Genomic DNA, 18,239 nt, shown 5'->3' on the forward strand with positions numbered 1-18,239 from the left:
CAGGTTAAAACAGCCTGTATCTTCTACAAACAGACCTGTATCTGCACCAAAACCCAGCAGAACACAGTAGGGAAATGGAGAGTCAAAAGAAGCTTCTCCAGCAGCACACAGGTAAAAGGCTGAACAGCCAACACTCAAAACCAAACCCTAACCCAAATCTACTCCAAAAAGTTCCCACTGATGTCAGCAGAAGCTGCAAGTTAACAGCAACACTCTGAAATGGAGCTAAAGCTCAACACCAAATAGTTAAAGCTTAACACTAAATGCTCTCTCTGACTGGGATCATGTGCACAACAGACAGTAGACAAAATGGGGATATAACCCTTCCCAGGAGACTGCCAGAGCCAGAACAGAATCCTGCAAAGGACATTAAGTCATGTGGGGGTAAAAACTGGGGAGTGGAATTGTCTTTTGAATCCATTGCTCATCTCTCTGTAGGCTTTTTCACCCACTGGTATTCTCAGTGTTGTGTTTGACTGGAGCCACAGCTGAGTCAATAACTCAGAATGTCTCTAAAACCCCCATCACATATCAGCTGAGGGGAAAAAAAAAAGGTCTGTACTAACTCCAAACCAATTTGGCAGCTGGAACTCTGCTGAGAGAGAGGGTTTGTGGGAGAATGCAGCAGCAAAGCTTACTGCTGGAATAGCTGTTAAGCTCCCCATGCTGGCAGTACAGAGAGGGGGACAGGTTTTAAATAACCAGGATATCCTGTCCCCAGCCTCTGCTGTTGACACAGCTGCCCCTGCCTGAGCCTGTCCTGCCAATCCCACAGGGTGGCCAACCCAAACTAAGACAGAGAAAGGTCTGTCTCTGGAATGGTTTATGTCATGGCCAGACTGGGGACTTGGAGCAACCTGCTCCAGTGGAAGGTGACCCTGCCCATCGCAGGGGCTGGAACTAGATGGCCTCAAAGGTCCTCTCCAACCCAAACACGTCTGTGATTTTATGATTCTATAGCACCACCAGCCCCTTACCTGCATCTAGTATTTTCTTTATTTCCAGCTTTTCATTTAGGAATCATACTTAATTCCTAATAATACTATCTTTGTATTACCATCCACAGCTAAGCCACCAAAAAACCACACCACCTTTTGTAATCCAGAAGCCTTTTTATCTGTCTGAGTTATTGCTGCCTCCAAGCTTTTCACAAGGGGATAAAAGCAATCCAGACATGTCTAAAATCCTCCTAAGTCTGGCAGATCTGCAAAGCTGACCAGCTGACAATCAGAATAGTTAAGGCTGGAAAGGACCTTAAGATCACCTAGTTCCAACCTCCCTGCCACGGGCAGGGACTCCATTCCTCCTGACAGCACTATCTGTTGGCTATAAAAATAGGACTGGGAGAACAGGCTGTAGAATCTCCACCTTTAGAGGGTTTCTTGGCTGCACAAAGCTGCAGCTCACCTCATCTATGCTGGCAGAAGATCCACTTCAAGCTAAAGGCTGGACCAGATGTCACCCAGAGGTCCCTTCCAGCCAACATCCTACAACTTCATGGAAGCAGAGGGGAACAGGCTCCTGTCACAGCGAATCTGTACTGTCCTGCCTCAGACTCCTGCAGTGAAGAGGATGCTCTTCCTGCTCCCAGATCTGAACCACTCCACCCTGGCTGTGCCACTGGGTAACCCCTGGGCCTGAGCAGCTCACCAGAAATATCCCACACACGCACGGTCTGGTCCAAGCTGGCCGACACCACCAGGTCCTCAGAGGGGTGAAACTGGGCACACATCACATAGTGGTTGTGTCCTGTCAGCACACTACAACGAAGAGGAGAGAAAATACCACTTAAAACATATTAATACGCATTCCATCTTGCACCAACAGCACTAAGCCCAGTCTTGGAATGGATAATGAGGAATATGGGATTGCTAAATGCTGCTCTTCAAGACTAAGCATTGACAGAACATTGAGTGTGTCTGTTCTTACATAAAGCATTCAAGTTTTGACTTTCTGGTACCAACAACTTCACAGGCTTCAGCACTGACACACATTATTCTAACTTCAAAAATGTTTTCAATCAAATAACATTAATTTATGAATAAAATTCTAGTGGCATCAGAATATAAGAGCAAAAGGCTAAAGGAAATATTCAGAACTGCTCAGTTCTCATTGTCAGTTCTATTCCTTCAACTAAGCTTGGAAACAATGGGTGAAGACAGCTCATTCCCCAAGCCATGCAGTTATTTTCTAAAGCAACCATTCACTCTACCAAACACAAGTTCTGGACTGCCAGTTCCAAACCCGGATGGTCTGGTCATCAGAAGCACTCAAGATCCAGGGATATTCCTAAAAAGACAAAGCATTCTGTGTATGAAGCAGTACACATCCCAAATATTCCCTCCCCACGTGGCATTTTCCAATTGTCCCCAGAAATGAGTCCTTCCAAATCTTACTGAAGATTTTGGAGGCAGCATTTATGCCTCCTACAACTCTACAGAAGGCCACCACATCTGGAGCACCCTCATACCAGAAAGTCAGCACAATTTACAAGGGACAGAGAGACAGGCCAAGGGGAATGGCTTGAACCTGCCCGAGGGGAGACTGAGCTGAGCTCTTAGGCAGAAGCTCTTCCCTGTGAGGGTGCTGAGGCGCTGGCACAGGGTGCCCAAAGAAGCTGTGGCTGCCCCATCCCTGGCAGTGCTCAAGGCCAGGTTGGACACAGGGGCTTGGAGCAAGCTGCTCCAGTGGAAAGGATCCCTGCCTATGGCACGGGGTGGAACTGGAGGAGCTTTAAGGACCCTTCACACCCAAACCAGGCTGGGATTCTATGATTCTAAAGCAAAGATTCCCCCCTCAGGAAGCAGAAAGAGATTCCCTTTGCCCACAGAGGGAGCAGGCACCCACTGCTGGGGTAGGCATGAGCAGAGCTTACGTGGTGGAAGAAGGTCGTGCGAATATAATCCAAGTGGCCCAGCAGAGTGAAGAGACAGCGGCGCAGTTTGTAGTTCCAGACCTGCACAACACAGAAGCAGAACAATGACAACACATGCCACTGCCTGCTAAATCTCAGGTGTAGTCTCATGTTTCAGTTCACTGCAAACCTCTCTCTGCATTAGAAACCCATTTTAATATGGAAAATTACAGCCCTGCAACTAATGTATGTCCTTGCAACCGAAAAATCACAATCCACACTCTTTCCCTCCCACAAACATTCCTTCTCCTCTTTTAAGCTGTTTCTTTGCACATTCCCTTCCTTGGATGATGCCTTTTAGAGAACAAGAGCGACAAAGGTAAAATTTTACCTTTATTTTGTAATCATCACCTCCAGAAACAAAGAGAGGCTGCTGCTTGTGGAAATCAATACCTCGAACAGGGCCTGTAATGAGGAAGAGCATGTTGGACACAGCAAGAGGGCTGACAAAAGCCAGAGGTCCCATTCCCAAACCCAGTTCCCTTCCACCTTTGCCTAAACCCAGTTCCCTTCCACCTTTGCCTAAACCCAGTTCCCTTCCACCTTTGCCTAACCCCAGTTCCCTTCCACCTTTGCCTAAACCCAGTTCCCTTCCACCTTTGCCTAAACCCAGTTCCCTTCCACCTTTGCCTAAACCTTGCTCCCTTCCACCTTTGCCTAAACCTTGCTCCCTTCCACCTTTGCTTAAACCCAGTTCCCTTCCACCTTTGCCTAAACCCAGTTCCCTTCCACCTTTGCCTAAACCCAGTTCCCTTCCACCTTTGCCTAAACCCAGTTCCCTTCCACCTTTGCCTAAACCCAGTTCCCTTCCACCTTCGCCTAAACCCAGTTCCCTTCCACCTTTGCCTAAACCCAGTTCCCTTCCACCTTTGCCTAAACCCAGTTCCCTTCCACCTTTGCCTAAACCCAGTTCCCTTCCACCTTTGCTTAAACCCAGTTCCCTTCCACCTTTGCTTAAACCCAGTTTCTTTCCACCTTTGCCTGCAGTATCTCATCACAAAACACCCTAGTCTTTCAGAGCTACATCTACAAGTTCATTTTCATATCAGAAACAAAAGTACGACCCCAATTCACACGTGCACCAGCAACATCCAGCATCAGCAAACCGGCCACAAAGCAGCACAGGCTAAAACCGAGAGGTTCTGAAGCCGAACAAGCAGAGGCCTCAAGGCCACCCCAACAGAGCCTCCCCTCTCACCCCACTTTTCCCCCACACGCAGGTCCCAGCCGCTGCCCGCTGCCCGCCTACCATCGTGTTCGTCGAACTTGTCAATGAGGGTGCACATCCGGTAGTCCCACAGCTGGATAACGCCATTATGCAGGCTGGTGAGGATCCAGGGCCGCTTGGGGTGGAAGCTGAGCCCTGCCGAGGCACACACAGGCGTGACGGGAGCCCGGAGACCCGGAGCAGGCCCGGAGACCCGGAGCAGGCCCGGAGACCCGGAGCAGGCCCGGAGACCCGGAGCAGGCCCGGAGAACCGGAGCAGGCCCGGAGAACCGGAGCAGGCCCGGAGAACCGGAGCAGGCCCGGAGAACCGGAGCAGGCCCGGAGAACCGGAGCAGGCCCGGAGCCACAGACCCTCCCCGCCCAGCGCCCCAGCGGGACAGAAGCCCCCGGCACAACCCTCCCCTCAGCTCCCCATGTCCCAGAGAGTCCGGGCCCGGCTCCGCCATTGCCGTTACCCTTCACCCGGGCCGACTTCGTCTCGAACTTGGTCAGCATCGCCGCGGACACGTCCGCCGCCCCGCCCCCTCCACGTCGGCGTCCCGGAAGCGGCCCTGCTGACTTCCGCTTCCGTCACCTCCGCGACCATAGAGCCCGAGTCCTCCCGCTGGTACAGAGCGGCTTCCGGTGGTGGCGGCGGCAGTGGAGGAAGCGGAAAGGCCGGGAATATGGCGGTGGAGGCGGCGGGGAGAGCGTGGGGGGGATCGGCGATGGCGGCCGCGGCGGGGGGCTGCTGGGCCCCGCTCCCGACCTGGTGGAGGCTGCTCCGGGGGCTGCTCGTGGCCATGCTGGCAGCGGGTGAGGTTTGATGCGAGCGGGGCTGCGGCTGAGGGGGAGGCAGCGAGGGCCGGGCCTGGCCCCCTGTGAGGCGGCGGCGCCCTCGCCTGTTCCCCTCCGAGCTGGGGAGGGGCTCGCGTTCCATTTTCCGAGTCAGGGAGAGCGCTTTGAGGTGCGGGAGCCGCTGCTTTGTCCCCCTCTGAGGCGGGGCTGGGCTTTCCCCGCAGGTTCCTGCCAGGGGAACTCTGTGGAGAGGAAGATCTACATCCCCCTGAACAAAACGGCACCGTGCGTCCGCCTCCTGAACGCCACCCACCAGATCGGCTGCCAGTGTGAGTACAGCAGCGGGGCCCCCGAGCTGCGCCTGGGGTGTGAGGCAGCTCTTGGCCTTGCCTGCGTCAGTGTTGCCCTTGTTTTCTTCACTGTTTGCCTTCTTTTCCAATCCTGCTCTTGTGTTGCTGGCTACAGACTTGTTTCTGCTAAGCTGAGGAGTGGAGACCTTAAAAGAGGCCTCCAGAATCCCTGCTAAGGTGGAGAGCAGAGGTTTGAGCCAAACCAATGCTTCCAGGCGTACAGGGCAAAGCTGTGAGCGCTGCAAAGTGCATGAAGGGTTAGCAGGGGACAAGAGTGAAGGAGCAGAGAGTGAAGGAGTGACAAGGTAGCATCTGAAGGGGGTTTGGCAGAGCTGCTGGTGCAGTGCTGTTAACACTGTAAGGGGGATTTTGCCATATTGGAATGGGGAAGGCAGGAGAGCATGACTTACAATGGAAAGATCGATAAGGGAACCCCATTCAAGCAGTATTGGCTGATTTTACTGTGAGTCCGTGTTTTGCTCCTTCTCCATTCAGTTTTGCTTCCACAGTGAGCCACTCCCTGCAGCAGAGGTTCTCAGCTGCCACTAAAGGGCAGCACTTGGTCTGTAGATAACCAGGGTACAAGGTTCTCTGTGTTCTCTTCCACTCTATGTGTGAGCTCAGTATTTGGGCAGACAGCCATACACAGCCCTGCCTTCCTGCTTACTGAGTGTTGGGGAGCAGAATGCTTGGGTTTATTACTAGCTTCTTATAAAGCACTTTGTCAGGCATCCAGTTCCTTTGGCCCAGGGTGGAATCACAAGCAGGGTGGAATCACAAGACCTCCTTTGGTGTTAGTCCCCTTTGCTGTCCCAGTCTTAACTCATGCTGAGCTATGATTTACTGTCTTTACTCTTTGCTGGGGGCAGCACTAAACTACTTCTGTGCCTGTGGTCATTGAGGCAGGTGCCTTTCTGTCTCAGGGCCTCAGTTTCCTCCTCTCCTTCCTTATTCTTTTCAGTCACAAGAGACTTCTAGTTGCTTATTTAGCAACTAAATGGAGGTCTTTGAACGTGCTTAACCAAGAGATGCTTCCACCCCAGGAGTGTTTATTTCTTAATCTATGTGTTCAGCTATTTTGAGTTCCCTGCTAAAAGCCACTGTTCCTTTTTCTGGCCTGCTCTAGCCACGTAGTGCCTCTTCACCAAGCTGCTTGCTCCAGCCCTGTAACTCCATGAGCTCTCCTTCCCTAAAGCCCTTACTGGCACACTGCCCTGCTCTTCCATTGTGCCTTGGGGTGGGAATGAGGCAGATCACTGCGAGACATAAAGGGCACACTCTCTTCCCACAGCCTCCATCAGTGGAGACACTGGGGTGATCCATCTGGTGGAGAAAGAGGAGGACCTGAACTGGGTGCTGGCTGATGGCCCACACCCACCCTACATGGTCCTGCTGGATGGGAGCCTCTTCAACAGGTTGGTCATTGTCAGTTTTTATCCTCCCAGGGTGATGGGAGCCCACAGGAGCAACGTGGGTCCCTGTTGTGGTGATGGAAACATCATTTTTCAAGGGATAGATGGCAGAATCAGCCCTCATGGATTGCAGTGTTGTGACAATGACACATTTGTGGGTTTACTGTGGTTTAGTGCCTGAATTGATTTCTCCTTAACCAGACTGCTTTGCTGTTAGAGCTCTGCTCTGTGTCAGTTCTTATGCCACATTCATCACTGTAGCAGTTACAAAAGTTCATTGAACAGTAAGACTGGTCCCATCTCTTCTGGGCAGAGCAGGAAAGAAGGGGCTCAACTTCTGTGCTTGGTGCAGAATTCATCACTGACTTCATCATTTCAGTGTTATCTTCTCTCTTCCAGGAGGGTAATGCAGCAGCTGAAGGGAACCTCACGAGTGTCTGGCCTTGCTGTGGCCATTGCCAAGCCAAGCTCTCCCCAGGGATTCTCTCCTGGTTTGAAGTGTCCCAATGATGGGTTTGGTAAGGAAATGTTAAGTCTTTATCCTTGTTGGGAGGCAGAGAACTGGTGTTTTTGCCAAGAGGTGCAAAGGATAGCTGAAATTGCAGCTATATGTCAATGTCAAAATGGTGTTTAAGAGAACAGGCTCACTATGTTCTTTCAAAGCAGCTGGTGTAATTTAATCATTTCCCAACAAGGGCTGGGACAGCAGTTTAAGAGAAGACAGACAAATGTTAAACCTGACCATGGGTTGTGGTAACTTTGTTTTTAACACATGAAACTTGTCCTTTGTCCACATGTGATCATTAAAGCATCTTGTGTTGGCATAGACTGTGTAGAGTGTGCATGAACCTCTCTGTCCTGGCCAATCCCTGCTTTTTAAAATGACATCGTGCTCCTCTGAATTCCCCCTGTGCTTTCACTTGGGTTTTCATTCCCCCTGTGCCCTCGCTTAGGTGTTCATTCCTTCTGTGCCCTCACTTAGGTTTTCATTTCACTATTTCTTCATGCAGCTGATATGCTCTTTATTTTGCACTTTGAGGGGAGAAATTTCTCCACCTTCTGTAGTTTACATACAGCTTTCTGCTGCACAGGATGCCCTGTCCCCTCCTGTGAGAGGAGTTTGGTGTGCTGGCATTTGTCCTGTACCATATCTAGGTGTTAATGTGATAGGCACATTTACAGCTGCCTCAGGGTTTCTTCCAGCACACAATGAGCCCAGAAACTGTGGGTTTGTATGTTCCTCCTTTTGAAGTAGAATGTTTCTCTGTGTGCTTCCTCCACTCTCTCAGCAGGTGATAAATGCTCTCTGAGTTCTCCTGCCAGCCTCCTGGCATGGGATGGCTCTGAGCATGCACGTTCCTCATCCTCTCTGTCTGCCACTCGGCCACATGCAGTGACCAGCTCCATCTCTCCAAGCTTTTATCAGCTGGTTCCTCAGCCCATAATGCTGCTCATTCTGGATGTGCTGCTATTTTCTCAGCAGGCCCTACTTCTCCTGCAGTCTGTTATGCTCTTGCAGCCTCAGGTTTGCCCATTTCTTTTCTGTTTCCAGGTGTCTATTCCAAAGATTATGGCCCTCAGTTTGCACACTGCAATAAGACCGTGTGGAATCCTGTGGGGAGTGGGCTTTCATATGAGGATTTTGACTTCCCTATTTTTCTCCTCGAAGATGCCAATGAGACACAAGTTATTAAGCAGGTACTGCACTTCCTCAGCGAGCAGGAGGGGAAAACTGCTGCACAGCTTAGGAAAGGGGGCACAAAGTTTGGCTTTCTCTCAGCTTAGATGTTGAAATGCAGAGTAAAAAGACATCTGATTTTATATTCAGGACACAGTGCTATTACAGAGAGGTTAACTTTGGAATGATTTTTGTTTCCATCCAGTGTTATCAAGACCATAACGTCCCTCGTGATGGATCTGGCCCCGAGTACCCTCTGTGTGCCATGCAGCTGTTCTCCCACATGCATGCTGTCACCAGCACTGTCACCTGCATGAGACGCAGCTCCCTCCAAAGCACCTTCAGCATTAATCCAGGTGAGCACATTCCTTTTCCCTTGTCAGCCCCATAAGAGTGGTGGGAAGAGTCCCAGGGGAATACAGCTGTGTAAAAGAAAGGAAATTTGGGAGTGTGTACGTGCACTGCAATCCTTTCCCCTGGCAGTGACTTTCCTGGGGCCAGGACTTCACCCCTGTGAAGCAGAAGCTCACAGTTCCACTGAGCTGACCAGAAAGCTCAGTTCCCATTTGTCAGTGCTGGAATCTCAACTCAGACAATGATTTTTCCTGTTTCCTAGAGATTGTCTGTGATCCCCTCCTTGATTACAACGTGTGGAGCACCTTGCAGCCTATTAATTCCTCTGGGAAAGTCGATCCTGAGAAGGAAGTTATTATTGTCGCCACACGAGTAGGTACCTCCTGATCCTGCTCTGTAGAACATGGAATAGGATTCTGGGAAGATGGGGGCTTTGAGTCTCATGGGAATACACTTCTCTGACATAGTTTCATTCCTTCCCACGTTCCAAACCTTGTAGACCTCACTGGCTATTGGGTTTCTGCAAGTACAAGCCTTTTAGTTGGTGGGTTTACCTAATTTTGTGTTGCAGCAGAAGGACATCTGCATTTTGCTTCTGTTTCATGAGAGGCTTTTCTCAGCATTTCCTTCAGTGATGGGACAAGTAGAAGTAACATGTCTGTTGGGCTTTCCTAAGATATTTCACACCCTTATAAAGTGTCACAAAGAGCGTAGTTGGCTCACTGGCATTTTGTGGGGGGGGGAGACTGAATCACATGGAGACTTTGTTGTGTGTCAGGCAGTGAGTCAGTGTCAGAGCTGAGAATGAAGTTCACTTCCCCATCTAGCAGTTGGTTTACAGTCACTTTCCAAGCTCCAGTTCCAGATCCCTTTTGTCCTTGTCTCAGAGCCTCATGCTGAAGAGGGATTTTGGCATTAAAATCACACCACACTCACTAATCTCTGTTTCTGGACAGGGCTCCGAGGCCTCAGGTCTGCCACAGCAATGCTGTTGGTATTTTAAGTTACAGGGTGCTTTGGTTCTTCCTTTATCAGTAGGATGAGGTGGATAGGGGTGAGGTGATAGATTTGCTCTCCAATGCTCTATTCCTCTCTCTCTGTGCACATTTCTTACACCTCCTGTCCGTGCTTCCAGATTGACAGCCATTCCTTCTTCTGGAACATTGCACCCGGGGCAGAGAGTGCTGTCTCTTCTTTTGTGACCCACTTGGCTGCTGCTGAAGCCATTCACAAGGCATCAGATGTTCATTTGCTGCAAAGGAATATAATGTTCACCTTCTTCCAAGGGGTAAGAGCTGTGGCATCGCTCCACCATTTGGCTTGTTCCAAGAGATCAAATCAGCCCTTGGCTCCCTGCAAATGAACTTTTTCCCTACTCTTTGTACAGAGTCATTTGTCTGCATCCCCACACCGTTGCTTCTCTCTGCTCCCCCAGTGAGAACGGGATCTTAATTGCACTGGGATAACAACAGCAGATGGAGCTTCCACTGGGGACAACCCATATTCTGCCCCACGGTTCATGTTGGATGAATGACTCAAACTTTGCTTTCCTCATGCCTCCAGCCAGTGTGCCTCTCTGTGTGCTTGCTCTCTGCCTCACCCCCATTAGGGATGAACTGCAGTGGCCAGGCTTTGAATTCTGAAATGAAGCCCAGAAAAGGGCTAGATTAAAAATATATGTGTTGACAACAGCAAAATGCAGCTCATTTCTGAGAGCCCAGCATTGGAGTTGGCAGCTGTGGAAAAGCAGAACAAGCGTGTGGAGGAGGGACTGATGGCCAACAGCTGATGTTCCCCTCAAGGCATCTACACACTGATGGCTTCTTTTGTGCCGCTTTGTGAAACTGGCTCCCCCAGCCCCATGCTGTGGCCATGTGATTCCCTTCATTCACCCTCCTCAGTACATGCATGGTCGGGATTGCTCTGGGGGAGACCCAGCAGACAGAAGGGATGGACATTCTCTGTCCTGCTCCCAGAAAGGAGGAGGGATGAGAAGACTTGACTGTAAATGAGTCAAGAGGAAAGTCTCGTGGCTGCCTCTGACTTAACTGTCTGCTTTTGGCACGGGGATTCTCTTCTTAAGGGCACCTATTCTTCCCCAGCTCCTTACAGCTCCCTTGACAAACTCGTCCAGCCTTTACTTCCTTATTCTTTTAGGGAAAACAGACACCCCCCTTTCAGGAAAATGTGTAGTTCCTGGAATGGAGAATTCCCTTTTTCCTTGACTTGCTGTACTCCTTACTAAAAACCAAAGAGGATGGCTTATGCCAGAGTAAAGGCTATGTTAATGCCTCTGCTGTTACTCACAGTAACAGTATCTCACTAGATGTCGGTGCTCACTTAACTCTGACCAACTTTGTGGAATTCAGTAGCTGTCCCCTGGGTTTTTTTGCTCAATGCCTGCCTTTTTGTCCTTTGCTCCATCCCTTCCTACAACACCTTTGTCTTTGGAGCCAGGCACAATGGAATATTTACTTTGGTTTTCCATCGTGTTGCAGGCTATGTGAACCTTCAGAAACCCTTGGGGCAGTAGTTGCCCCTCCAGCTCTTGGGTTTGGTCCACCTCAGCCTCTCAGATATTGCTGGTAGTTGCCCCAGGCACATATCCAGGTGATTCCTATGTGGCTGGATTTTCTTTTCTGTTGCAGGAGACCTTTGATTACATTGGCAGCTCACGAATGGTGTATGATATGGAAAAAGACAAGTTTCCTCTCCGCTTGGACAACATTCATTCATTTGTGGAGTTGAATCAGGTGTGGGATAACTCAGGGGACCTTTTAATTCCCTGTTTCTCTGTGATAATTGAGCTGGGCTTTTCCCAGCCAGCTTTTTACTGGTTTCATTTTTCCCTGGACTGAACTTGCCTCCTCTGCAAGACTCACTGATGTTCAGCCATATACTTATGGTGGTTTTGTTTTCTTGAAGGTGGCTCTGAGGAATGACTCGGTTCTATGGATGCACACAGACCCGGTCTCTCGGATGAACGAATCTGTTGATGTACAGGTAATAGAAAGCAATCTGTGTGGTTGATCTTTAGCACACTGCAGATAATCAGGATGTGGATCTTTGTGGACCTGCTGGAGTGAGTCCAGGGAGGCCATGGAGGTGCTGCGGAGGCTGGAGCAGCTCTGCCCTGAAGCCAGGCTGAGAGAGCTGGGCTGGGTCAGCCTGGAGAAGAGAAGGCTCCTGAAGGGGAGATCTTAGAGCAGCTCCAGTGCCTAAAGGGGCTGCAGGAAACCTGGAGAGGGGCTTGGGACAAGGGCTTGTAGGGACAGGCCAAGGGGGAATGAATGGCTTTAGCCTGCCAGAGGGGATACTGAGATGAGCTCTTAGGCACAAGTTCTTCCCTGTGAGGATGCTGAGGTGCTGGCATAGGTTGCCCAGAGAAACTGAGACTGTCCCAGCCCTGGCAGTGTTCAAGGCCAGGTTGGACAGGGCTTGGAGCAACCCAAACCATTCCATGATTCTGGGATATTAACCTTTCCAGGGAAATAACATCCAAAAGGGCAGCAGAACAGCGCTGGTTTCTTTCAGGTTAGAAACCTGCTGGATATCCTGGGGAGCAGCAGCCTGGGAGCCAACGTGACTCTGCAGGAAGCCGGATTCTCGCAGCCTCTTCCCCCATCCTCCTTCCAGCGCTTCCTTCGAGCCCGGCACATCCCTGGAGTAGTCCTGACTGACCACAGAACCGCCTTCCAGAACAGGTACTGGCTTCTCCAGGCTCAGCAGGTCCAGACTGGCCTCTGGCCAAAGGCAGTGGTGCCAGCAGAGGGCACCTGAGCTCCTGTAACATACATGTGTGCTCCCCAACATACATGTGGAGCAGCACAGGGGGAGCAGAGGAGCAGACATGTGCCATGTCATTGAACAAGCACGACATAATTATTCTGACAAGCGAAAGAAATCCAGTTTTGTACAGAAAATGTTCCCCACAGCTGGCTGGAAGCCAAAGGTGAGCAAATGGCAACTGAGCGTGCCTAAGCCTCATCTGTTCTTCCAGCAGCTAGCTGCCTTTTTTTTGTTGTTTTTAATACAGCTTTCTATTTGCAATGGCAAAAAGCCCCAGGCATTGGAAAGAGCACTTGCATTCACCCCACATGACCCTACTATGGTGTGCTGCTTGGAGACCCCCTGCTCCGCTTCGACTTTGGAGTGGAAATGTGGGGTAGAAGACAGAAATATTCCTCATTCCTCTTCCCTACACTCTCCAAATTGCCCCTTTCCCTTCATTTTCTCTCCTTCCCTGCTGTTTCTGAGACTCTCTGTAGCAATCAAGGGGGAAATAGCTTCCCTTTCACCTCTAAATCTGCACTGCTTTAAAGGGATAAGAAAACCTAAGCTGGAGGAAAGCACAGCTTGCTGCTGTGGGACCTGTGTGTAGACTGGGGATGTCGGGCGCGTAGACCATGTGCTGGGTTTTTAGCCCAATTCCCAGTTCAGCTGCGTGTGCCTTGGTGGAAATCTCTCTCGGAGCTCACTTGGAATTCCTCCCTGCCTTCAAGATAGGGAATTAAAATCCACTGGCACGACTTGCAGCAAAAGCCCTTCTCCCAGGAGCCCTTGTGCACGGGCTGGCCTTGCCTCAGTTTCTCTACCCATTTAATAGCTTGGGCTGTCGCCCACCTGAAAGCTAATCAGAGCCTGGAAATTGCTTGGAGATCCTCAGATGGGAGAAGCTGTGGAAGGGCCAAGTTCATTATAAAGCCTCATTAAATGCTTTAAGGAGCGTGTGGCGGGGCAGTGCTTTGGCAGGGCTGTCTCTGCGCTCCCAGGAGACTGCTCCCACTGTTTGGTTTAGGCACACTCTCAATTGAATTCCATGCCCCGTGCTTTCTTCCTGCCCCTCCCCAGCCTCTGTTTGCCTTCTTCTTTGCAGATACTACCAGAGCATGTTCGACACTCCAGAGAACATCGGGATGCAGTACCCCGAGGGGCTTAGCCCCGAGGAGACCTTGCAGTACGTCACGGACACAGCCAAGGTTCCTGCTGCCCCTTTTCTTTAGCTGCTGTACCTGGGGCAGGGGGGGCTTTGCATAGGGGTGGATAGAAGCAAGCTCATGAGCAGAGGGGGAAAGCTGTTGCCAAAAAGGGCAGAAAGAAGGTGGGGAGTGCTTTGTACAGTGACAAAGGCAATAGCTACTCAAATGCTAGCACGACGTGAGGGTTTTGATGGATGTGTAGATCTTGGCTTGCTCTCCTGCTTGTTTTGCTGGATCTGCCTGTCTTGATTAACAGAGAGCACTCTTCCTTTGCAGTCCCTGGCAGAAGTTGCCACAGTGGTCGCCCGTGCTCTCTACCGCCTTGCAGGGGGAGCCAACAACACCTCTGCTATTCAGGCAGATCCAAGAACGGTACGAGCAGATGGGATTGAGTCCCTGGCATCTCTGATGAGCCCTCACGTACTTCCCTTCTGTCTCTGTTTAGATGTGTTTACACAGCACGCTGTCCTGTCTGCCTCAGGGAGGGCTTTACCTCCCCCTTTTGCTCTTTCCTCACCACAGCTGAGTGAAAACCCTTTCACCCTTCTCTGCTTCCTCACCTGATCTCAGGCCAGGCATTAAGCTTCAGGAGCCCTCTACAAAACAGAGCTCCTTTATCCTTGTCGCACAGAACAGAAGAATAAGCTGAGGGGAAATGGCAGTGTGTGCCACAGGGGTCAACTCAGGAGTTGGTGGAGCTGGAATCAGACCCAATTTTCATCGCTTATATGGAATTATGTACAGTTGTGACATACAGCTTCTCCTTTGCTGTGCTCTTGGGCCCTGTAGTGGGAAACATCCGTGAGCCAAATAATCTTGAGAAATAGAACTGTTGGGATGCTGTTTTCTTTCCTCTTTGTATAAAGTAATGTCCATCTCTTCCCAGGTCTCTCGAATGCTGTATGGCTTTCTGATTAAAATGAACAATTCCTGGTTTCAGTCCATCATTAAACCAGACTTAAAAGGAATTCTGGGTAAGAGCAACACAGGACAGAAGAACAGGGGCTGGGTTTGACCCCATATGTTACCTGGCAGCTTTCTAAAGTGCCACATTGTCTGCTTCTGGCCTTCTCCCTGCCATTCCCTCTTCTCTGGCTGCTGCAGGTGATGAGGTTCCCCAGCACTATGTGGCTGTTTCCAGCCCTGTGAACACTACCTACCTTGTGCAGTATGTCCTGGCCAACCTCACGGGCACTGTTGTTAACTTCACTAAGGAGGAGTGCTTGAACCCTGAAAAATCACCCAACAGCGAGACAGAAGTAAGTAGCCATTAGAGTGACACTGGTGACAGCCAGGCTTTGGGGGTTTCTGCCTTTGAGGAAAGCTGCTTAGGGATGTTTTCTGTTACTGGTAATAACGTGGGAGAAGTGGGAAACTCCCAACAGGGAGGCATCTTAATGCCCAGGGGCAGAGGAAGAGGAGGCCAAAGGATCCCCTTACAGTGAGAACAGGCAGGAAAGTCTCTTTGTCTCTCCCCAGAGACACAGGTGAGGTTCCAGGACGAGGGGACAGGGCTTACATGGTGGCTCTTTCCTGTCTCTTACTCTCTGTTTTTATTGCAGATGTATGACTATGCCTGGGTGCAGGGTTCCCTGGATCCCAACTCGACATCCCGAGTCCCCTACTGCGTTCGGTCAACTGTTCACCTCAGCAAAGCGCTCTCTCCTGCCTTTGAGCTGAGGCAGTGGGGATCTACAGAGTATTCCACATGGACAGAGAGTCGGTGGAAAGAAATCCGGGCCCGAATATTCCTGGTTGCCAGCAGGGAGCTAGAGGTGAGTTCGTACATGTCTGGAGAAGAAAGTAGAGGGAAAGATCTGACTGGCTTTGAATAGCACCTCCTGACTGCTGGGGAAACAGCTCAGTTTGTTCTGAGATCTTGTGGGAGCTCCTCTGTTAAGAACAGGCTTTGATCCTGGAAAAGGAGGTGACCAAGAGCATCACTGGTGATCACCCTTCCACCTCTGGCTATTTGTGGGTTAATAACAGTTGCTGGGACTGAGACTGTGCAGAATAATCAAGAGTCCCATGAGCAGGCTGAGCTCTGTGAATCAAAGGTAGCGGCACAGGAGTCTTAACCCCTTCTCCAAGCACAGGGAGTCAAGCCAGTGAACCTGGCTGTTGTTTTGCCTGATCCATGACCCAGATTTTCCTTCCTGCCCTTTGAATCCCGTCTTACCAGCAGGGAAGTAAGTCTTTAATAACCTTCACAAACAAAGGGTTCTGAGCAGCCCTTAGCTGGGTGTGATGTGGCTTCAGTGCCAGCAGAATAAGGGTTAAGCGTGCAGTCACCCTGGGACACTATGCCTGTTTTGATGCCTTCTGGTTGGCTGTTAATGATGTCAGGCTGTGAGGACAGACTCAGGAGTGCACAGGATGGCATCATCGTGGCCTAGCAGTAAGCCACCCAAAGGCCATGCAAGCCCAGGCAGTTGTTGCACCTCTCAGGTGATTATTTGAAATCTGAGCAATTTAGTTCTGTGGCACTGGGCCTTTTGAATGCAGCAGACACTGGTGCCCTGGAGGTGCAGTTTGAGCCTGACCATTCCCAAAGTGTTGACCTCATAGGAGATGTACTGAGAGAGTTGTGGTGACTGCTCTGGGGGGGCTGTTCTGAGACATCCCCATCCCTGGCAGTGTTCAAAGCCAGGCTGGATGGGGCTTGGAGCAGCTTGGTCTAGTGGAAGGTGTTCCTTCCTGTGGGAGGGGGTGAGTGAGCTTTAAGGTCCCTTCCAACCCAAACCATTCCATGGTTCTGTATTCCATAATAGAACTTTCTAACCTTTTCTCTTGAGCATCAGTTTGTGTGCAGTGGTTGTAACCACAGCAAACCTGACCTGATCCTGCCTGGCAGCTGCTCTCATCTAAGGCTGTAAGGTCCTGGAGCATCTTCTCACCTCCATGTCGTAGTGCCTCAGAGGTGGGCTGGTGTCTGTCGCTTTCTGATAGAGCCCCTCATTCATCAGGGACTGTGGCAATAGGACAAGGGGGGATGGATTTAAACTGAAACAGGGGAAGTTCAGGTTAGACATAAGGAAGAAGTTCTTTACTGCGAGGGTGGTGAGGCACTGGAACAGCTTGCCTGAAGAAGTGGTAAATGCTCCATCCCTGGCAATGTGCAAGGCCAGGTTGAGCAGAGCCTTGGGTGACGTGGTCTGGTGTGAGGCATCCCTTCCCATGGCAGGGGATTGGCACTGGATGATTTTAATGTCCTCTCCAACCCGAACCATTCTGCGATTCAAGGCAGATTCTGGGAGGTGCTGCAGGGCTGTGTCTGTAACAACAGTGCTGAGTGAGTGTTTCTCCTCCTTTCCTAGATAATCACTTTGGTTGTGGGCATTGCCATTCTGGTCTTCTCTCTCCTGGCCACCTATTTCATCAACGCCAAAGCGGATGTACTGTTCAGCATCCCCCGGGACCCTGGGGCTGTGGCTTACTGAAGATGCTCTCTGGGCTTGAGAAGTCTTAGCCCTTGGATTACAATTGTCAAAGATAAAACTACACTGGAATGCCCCTGTCTCCGGATAGGGATGCAGATGGCTCTCTCCAGAGCTTCCATGCTCGGGTTCTGGGGGCTGAGCCCTGAAAACATGAGAGACTTTCCCAGAAAACCATGTCGACCAAGCCCTAAAGAAACTGGGACTGAGGAGTTCCCAAAGCCTTTCTTTTGAATTGGTCTTTGCTTCTGAGCAACGTGAGAGGATTGGTGCTGTGCCAGTGCAATGAGAGGGGATGGAGGTGTTCCCTAAACGAAGGCCAGGGGGAAAGGGAGAAGATGTTTTCTCTGGGATGTGTGTGGGGCAGTGGGTTTCCGTGGTGGCACGTGTTGCCTGTTCGTGTCCCAGGCGTTGCTGTGAACCTGTGTATGTTCCAATGCAGGGAGGGCAAGGTGTGTTAAACAGACGATTAGATGTAAAATGTCCTTTTTTTTTAGATGGTGCAATATTTTCTGGGCTTTGTACATATATAAATAGTTCCATTTAATTAAAAAAAAATCTCCACTTACAAAGTTAACCCATTGCCTGGTTTGCCTTGGTTGCCAAAGCACCAGAACCACTGGATGTTGGAGTATGGTCTCAGAGCTTTGTCTCATTTGGGTTGGGAATTATGGGGAAACTTGGAATTCCTTCTCTAGCTGGACAAAAGACACGATAGGATGTTAACTCACTGTTGGTTAGACTGTAAGTGGTCCAAGGCAGGGATTGCTGGTCATTCCAGCCAGCACTTTGTACCACGGTACCTTGATCTCGGTCAGGCCCTTGCTGCTGGTATATTAAACATGGTTTTAGTGATGCTCACACTTTGTTTCCTTCGATGCCAGGGCTCAGTGCCCAGCAAGAGCGAGCCCTGGGGGCTGGTGCCTGTGACTGACCGGGCACTTGGCTGTTCCTGGTTGTTTCTCCTGTGTGAAAATCCACTTGTTCAGCAGATTTCCGGGTGTGATGGTGCTGCTGTCCAAAGCCAGGAGGGAGAAAACAGAGAGGGGATTAATACCAGAAATCAGAGCCTGCTAGAGCTGAAGCAGACCTCGCTTTCCCTTCCCTAGA

At 50.5% G+C, this 18,239-nt stretch overlaps 2 protein-coding genes across 3 annotated transcripts in view; one reads left to right on the forward strand and one right to left on the reverse strand.

Moving 5' to 3' along the window:
* Nucleotides 1-18,239, reverse strand: part of COPA (COPI coat complex subunit alpha) — a 49,595-nt gene that overhangs the window by 15,617 nt on the left and 15,739 nt on the right. Inside the window, exons 2-7 of one of the 2 annotated variants that reach the window (XM_061359477.1) lie at nucleotides 4,598-4,641; nucleotides 4,164-4,277; nucleotides 3,246-3,319; nucleotides 2,876-2,956; nucleotides 2,213-2,289; nucleotides 1,651-1,760 (exon numbers count right to left, since the gene is read on the reverse strand). In XM_061359477.1, coding sequence (XP_061215461.1) covers nucleotides 1,651-1,760; nucleotides 2,213-2,289; nucleotides 2,876-2,956; nucleotides 3,246-3,319; nucleotides 4,164-4,277; nucleotides 4,598-4,637 — 496 coding nt within the window. In that variant the 5' untranslated portion in view covers nucleotides 4,638-4,641. Of the gene's footprint in view, nucleotides 1-1,650; nucleotides 1,761-2,212; nucleotides 2,290-2,875; nucleotides 2,957-3,245; nucleotides 3,320-4,163; nucleotides 4,278-4,597; nucleotides 4,730-18,239 lie in introns of those variants that run through there. The other variant, XM_061359476.1, reaches the window with a different exon arrangement.
* Nucleotides 4,785-17,706, forward strand: NCSTN (nicastrin). Its single transcript, XM_061359475.1, has 17 exons — nucleotides 4,785-4,937; nucleotides 5,144-5,248; nucleotides 6,561-6,684; nucleotides 7,081-7,199; nucleotides 8,234-8,379; nucleotides 8,565-8,715; nucleotides 8,976-9,085; nucleotides 9,849-10,001; nucleotides 11,362-11,466; nucleotides 11,639-11,716; nucleotides 12,248-12,417; nucleotides 13,590-13,692; nucleotides 13,969-14,064; nucleotides 14,579-14,666; nucleotides 14,797-14,951; nucleotides 15,255-15,467; nucleotides 17,010-17,706. The coding sequence occupies exons 1-17, from the start codon at nucleotides 4,808-4,810 to the stop codon at nucleotides 17,130-17,132; spliced, it is 2,169 nt and encodes a 722-aa protein (XP_061215459.1). The 5' UTR covers nucleotides 4,785-4,807; the 3' UTR covers nucleotides 17,133-17,706.

The sequence above is a fragment of the Neopsephotus bourkii genome, unplaced genomic scaffold, assembly GCF_033783945.1.
Source record: "Neopsephotus bourkii isolate Nb327-2 ecotype Australia unplaced genomic scaffold, CSIRO-AGI_Nbou_v1 NB_989, whole genome shotgun sequence".
Taxonomy (NCBI): Eukaryota; Metazoa; Chordata; class Aves; order Psittaciformes; family Psittacidae; genus Neopsephotus; species Neopsephotus bourkii.